Here is a 6,000-nt window from a genome sequence, read left to right as displayed (position 1 = left end):
TTTTTGGATCCCACGAGCGGGTCACCCTACATAAATGCTCGTTGCCACATGATGCCATAAAACTACGTGACAATGACAAGCCTATCATGTTTGCATCAAACACGGCACCGGACCTCAATTTTTCTTGTTGTGTGATTGTGAGGCTTTATAAAATAAAGTGTGAAAAATAATATCAAGAGAAAGTAGTTTTAGTCTTTCTTCCATATCTTAAACCGAGTGAAGTTACTTTCTGATACCACAAGATCTGCCATGCCGTGTAAGTCGTTTGCTCGATCCGCCCTCTCGGGTGACAGCCTGGTTTTCGATTGGTCGCTGGGTCACTATTGCTCTAGGTTGGCGCGAAGGTGCACTGAACGACGCGCGGGAGCGGGCTGCGGACAATAGAGCACCGGAGAGGGATAGAGTGCCGCCACCCGGGAGATACCTGACATCCGGGCACACAGGTCCGTGTTTTCCGTAGGACACCTAGGTTTTGGGCACCGGGGAGGCTCGGTACTTCCAACTCCGGACACGAGCGTCGCAGTAGCAGGTACACCCGGCGCGGACTTCCCGCCGGTACCCGAGGCAGCAGCGCGCCCGCCCGAGGCCGCCCGCACAGACCGAAGCTGGAGGAAGGCAGTCCCGCCCCCCGGAGACCGAGGCACGGCGGGGGCGGCATGGCGGATAAGGAAGGTATGGGTTAGGCCAAGGTAGTGAAAGAAGCGCTCTGGGTGCTGAGGCTGGTTGGTTGGAGTCGCCTGGTTTTGGCTGAGGAGAGTGGAGATCGTGGGATGGTCTGTGGCGGGGAAGCTAGGGTTGGTGTGACGTGAGAGGTACAGGGGGAGCTTCGAGAGAAGTTTAGGTTGGGCTAGGTGCCGTAAGGATGGGCTCTGTGCAAATAACGTGGGATCATTTGGCGAGTTTGGGCTGACGCGTCGTGGGAGGGAGGTGTGTAGTTGGAGTATAGGGAATAAGAAGCAGATAGGCATGTGTTTGAAGCCCCTTAAGGTGGAAAGCGAATGTGCACGTGGTACTCTATTCATACTGTGCAGTTTGAGAATGTTTGTTAACTCCCCTTTTTGTGGCTGCCTATGTTCCCAATCAGACTGTCACTCATTCGTGTATTAGATTTCGGCTTCTGGTACGAACAGGAAGGCTAATATAGAGCTAGTGACTGTTTTGTAGCTAACATAAGTTTGCTAAAAAACCATAGGCTGTGAAAGGGCACTCATTAAATATTCATATCTTTCATGGTATGCCTAGCCATTGAAGACCGCCCCTTCCCAGGAGCTGACTACTTTTTGTCCCTCCTTAAAAATATGCTATGGGTGTTCCCATATGTCCACAAATTACTACATATGCCAAGGCCAGCTTTGTCATGGGTGCCCCCATAATCCATGGGTGTTTCCTACACCAAAAGTTGCCTAAAAATATGCCAGTGGCAGAGTGTTTGCCATTGATATGCAGTCCATACCACAGATGTCTTATGTCGTGAATTACCTCACTATGTCAGGGACAGAGTTTGGTCATTGTCACTACTCTTCCATATGTCAGTTTGCCCTTCTTTAATGACAAGGGATACCCCCAAAGTGCTAGCATCATTTTACAATCTGTAAAGCATATGCGGAGGCTTAAAACTCGCACAAGTCCCAATTTGATATCAAGAAATATCCAGTAAATTGAAAATATTGCATAAGGATAATTAGAGTGACTTGTAAGGTCCAGTCATTATTTTTAAGGGACAGGAATCAGTTTGTCAATAGCTGTGTCAAATTTATAAAGACCGCTTTTTATGGAATATTCACATGAAATTTCTATCCGACTGCCAAATTCTAAACCACAGAGCATTCACTAGATGTGTGCTAATAAAAAATAACTCTGTAAAGGACATTGCCCCAACTAAAGTTTTCACGGGCTTGATAAACAAATGATGCCATACGGGCTCTCATTCTTTCTAAGAGGAATCTATCCGGATTAAAATGGTGATAGTGGTTGAACTCTTTATTATTTGTCCTGAAGAAGTTGTTGAAAATTTGAACTTTAGCTGAAACGCCGCATCAACAGTTTTAATGCAGACAGTTCTTAAAGAATTTTGTTCTGAACAACAGTTTTTATTAATGTTGTGTTTTTTATATAGTCAAAAATTTTATTGGACGAATAATTAAAATCTTTACAATTATCCCCCAAAATAATAAAATAAAATATCTTTACAATCGCAATTAAAAACCAGACAATAATATCCCATTGGTTGTATAGCTAAAGTGCGTGTGCTTAACCAGCGCATAAAATATTATAAATACAATAATTAAAATTTAAATCCAGCGTCTGTGATCCTGCTTACTAAATAAACTCCTGATCTGTTTTACATTCAGTCCTTATGTTACGCAATTGGCACCGTAGGGCCCAAGCCTGGTCGGTCATATTTCTCTATATTCCTCCAGATCGGCTTGCCGTAAAAGTTTTCTTACCGCTGCCAGGTATTTTACTCCCCGGCATGCCAGGATTATGGAGGAACCATCCAACCAGCGTATTACAGCTTGCTTGCACATGCGGATATTCAGGTAGTTAAAAATGGGTTTTAAGTACAGTCTCCTCAGGACCATAACTGCTGGCCATACGCATAATAGATAAATTAGGGATTCCTTATTATAGCCACACAGTCGACACTGCGCTGTTTGTTTGGTGTTTTTCCAAGACGGCTGTAGGTCTTTTGAATCGTGCTGACCCATCCGGTAGTCTGTGTAGCGCTCTTTTAAATGCCGGCTAAAGTGTGATATTAAATACGCTTGCGGTCTTAATGATTTATAAGAGGTGATGACAGTCCACCCATGCCGACGTTTGGAAATTGTATTTTTATCTGACAGAAAATATTTCCTTTTTGCTGCATCATTGACGCTTTACTGATACTTGATTTGTCTGCCCTAATTTCCCATGCTGTTTGTATTTCCAGGTCGGCCAAACAAGTTCTCAAATAACTTCCACATGAACTCGATGTTTCTTGGTCCACCTAGTGCTTGATTTCTTCCCAGTATAAGCTGTCCATTGAGTCTGGGTCTGCGGAGCGAAGTTTTTGGCATAGCTTTGCAAAGCGGCTCATGCTCCGAAATTTCTGGTTTTGGAGGCTGAATTTGCGACGGGGAGGCAGACTTTGGCAGATTGAAAACGGCCTTATAAAACTTCGTCTGGAGATCATTTAATAAATCAGCCTCCTTGCCGCACCAAGTGACTAAACCGTATGACAAGGTGGGCAAGATTTGCGCAGCCATCACTTTTAAAAGGTGGTTATGATTCTGGCAATCCAATTTTGTTTTTAGTAGTTTATATGCAAAAGTTAGCGAATGCGCTTTGGCTTTTATGGTCAATTTATGCTCCTTGTGTGTTATGCCCTATCCTATTGTTGTACCAAGGTATTTATAGGACCCATGCTCTTCCACTGACCATTTGAACATAATTTTTTTGGGATCCACTAGGCGGACGACTTTTGTTTTTTCTTTATTTAGTTCCAATTTTTCCTGGTCCATATAGGATACTAGGTTATTTATCGCTCTTTGTAGGCCTATGGGAGTTTGGTTTAGCACTACAATGGTGATCAGCTTATTGGCCACATTCGGCGGATGACAATCGGCTGCTTCCATATTTTTCCTGATATCTGAGAGGAACAAATTGAATAGGCTTAGTGCTAACACGCATCTTTGTTTTAAACCTTGCTGCGTGTCAATGCTCGAAGTTGTACTGCATCCATCGCCTAATTTCACTCTTGCCCAGGTGTCACTGTATAGGGCAATTATTGCGTTTAGTAATTGACTCTGCAATCCCCATGCGTAGCTTTACCCAAAGACGCTCTCTACTCACTCGGTCAAAGGCAGATTTTATGTCAACAAAAATGCGTACAGCAGTGCTTTTTTTTTTATTTTTTTTATTTTTATTTTTACTGTTTTTTTCGGTTAAAAGCGCCAAGATAGCCAAGTTTGTTGTTGTAACCATCCCTTGCCTAAAGCCTGTTTGGAACTTGGGAATTATGTTCTTGTCGTCCATCCAATCTCGCAGCTGTACTAGGAGGCAAGAAGCGTAAAGCTTGGCCTCTACATCAATTAAAGATATCAGCCTGTAATTCCCTGCCTTGCGATGGTCTCCCTGTTTAAATATTGGATGGATTATGTTCCCGTTCCAAGAGTCAGGGACGTTGGTATGCGCATAAATCTGGTTGAAGAGATGCGTTGGATTCTCTGACCAGAAATCTGGGTCATTCTTGAAAAGCGCGTTGGGCAGCCCGTTCGGACCTGCCATTTCTTCGGTCTTAAGTTTTTGTATTATGCCTCGTAATTGGTTACTGTTGGTCGGGGAATTTTGTTCATTACCCCATTTCTCTTCTGTATCTTCAATTTCCGCCTTATCCTGACTCTATTTATTTTATTTTTTCCACTACCAAAGCTGGCCCTCTGGAACCTTCAATGGTACTTAATTCTGTACTACTGTACATATTTCGCACGTGTTGAACCCACATTTCCTCTCCAGTTCCTGCTTCTTGTTGAAGTCTTGCTCCTTTATTCAAATTATGTTGCCCCAGAAGTCCTTGCTATTTTGCAGTTTGCCTGCACACAATAGTTTAGTCCAGATGGTTTCCTTATATGTTCTTATATAGTTCGTGACAACTGATTGCTATTGTTTGTATTTTAACATGAATGACGTGAGTTTTTTTTTTTTTTTAGTTTTATGTAGCGCAAACTAGACCCAAAGATATCGGGTATCAGAGCGCTTTACGTGAGCACCAGTTACGTTACACAAGAATACATTCATTTTTTGTTAGGCACAGGGAGATCGAGTGATTTGCCCAGAATCACAGGATGCTGAGCGTTGTTGCCGAGACTCGAACCTGGTTCCCCAGCTTTGAAGTCAACCTATCTAGCCTTAAGGCTACATCCTCTCCCCAGATTACATATATAAAGTTTTTATGTAATGATTTTAAATGACATGCACTTTTTGTAATCTATTTTGCATTGAGAGATTGTGATTGACAAGGCACACATCTTTGAGTGTATAAATGTAATTTTAGTAGTTGATAAAGAATAAAATATTTGCTTATATATCTATTTTTGTTTGGTCATTTGTAAGAGGCTTTTCATTTTTGTTATTTAGATTATTGTAATTTTAAGTTAACTTGTTTTTATTTTAAACCACAGGATTGGTTTTACACCAGATAATAGGATGGTCCTTTTTTGTTTCGCTAACAAAATTTTTCATGTTTAGAGAATTTAACCGGTGAAAAGGGAATTTGCTTGTCAGTTTTACAAGCATACTTGAAGAATGGCACTAAGTCAGAAGTACCTAGTGTCCCCCACTTTGCACTCCTAAGGGTGATAATAGACTGATTTTGTCCTTATACTCTGTAGCATTTTGAGGTAGGCGTAATATTTTTAATCTCACGGGTTCACCTACATCAGCAACCCGCATGCCAATGTTTTCACTATTTGAATATTCACTGAAACGCGTAACGCAGGTTCACGTAGACCTTATAGTTGAATCGGATTTACGCTCCTCGTCCCGAGTATTTAGATTGCACCAATCATCTCGCTTGGAAGTGTGTATATATTTCTTTTGCATGAGCACTATCACTGAAGCTCCTGCACTTTCTACTTTTCATTCTTCCGGGTCTGCTATAAACCTTGCTAATATATACCTTGCGCATGAGCACCATCACCGAAGCTCTGCACCTAGTCTTAGATGCCTCTTTCACTTTTTGTTCAACCCCAAACTGGTTCCCCTATCCTATAATACATCCTTTAGATTCAATTATATCAGTTTTGGAGGTATCAAGCGCTTGAATTTTTGATGTATTTCCATTGCAGAAAATGATTCCCCTGATGAAGAGTTTTTACCCGAAATGCATTGGGACTATGACAATGCCAAGTAATTAACTTTCCGTTTGGAACTATTTCTATGAATAACAATGGAAGATTCACATGTGATTTTATAACATCGTGATCCCAAAAGTAGTAAACAATTAAAGTACAAATTCATCTG

General features: G+C 41.7%; 1 protein-coding gene across 2 annotated transcripts in view; it reads left to right on the top strand.

The window, feature by feature from the left end:
- The first annotated feature begins 314 nt into the window (after positions 1–314).
- Positions 315–6,000, top strand: part of RBBP4 (RB binding protein 4, chromatin remodeling factor) — a 63,089-nt gene continuing 57,403 nt past the window's right edge. Inside the window, exons 1-2 of one of the 2 annotated variants that reach the window (XM_085648388.1) lie at positions 317–672; positions 2,930–3,222. Coding sequence is in view for 1 of the 2 variants with exons in the window: in XM_085648387.1 (XP_085504513.1) it covers positions 657–672 (16 nt within the window). In the remaining variant the exon portion in view is untranslated. Of the gene's footprint in view, positions 673–2,929; positions 3,223–6,000 lie in introns of both variants that reach the window. The other variant, XM_085648387.1, reaches the window with a different exon arrangement.

The sequence above is a fragment of the Triturus cristatus genome, chromosome 3_2, assembly GCF_964204655.1.
Source record: "Triturus cristatus chromosome 3_2, aTriCri1.1, whole genome shotgun sequence".
NCBI lineage: Eukaryota > Metazoa > Chordata > Amphibia > Caudata > Salamandridae > Triturus > Triturus cristatus.
This window is presented reverse-complemented; position numbering and strand designations above follow the sequence as displayed.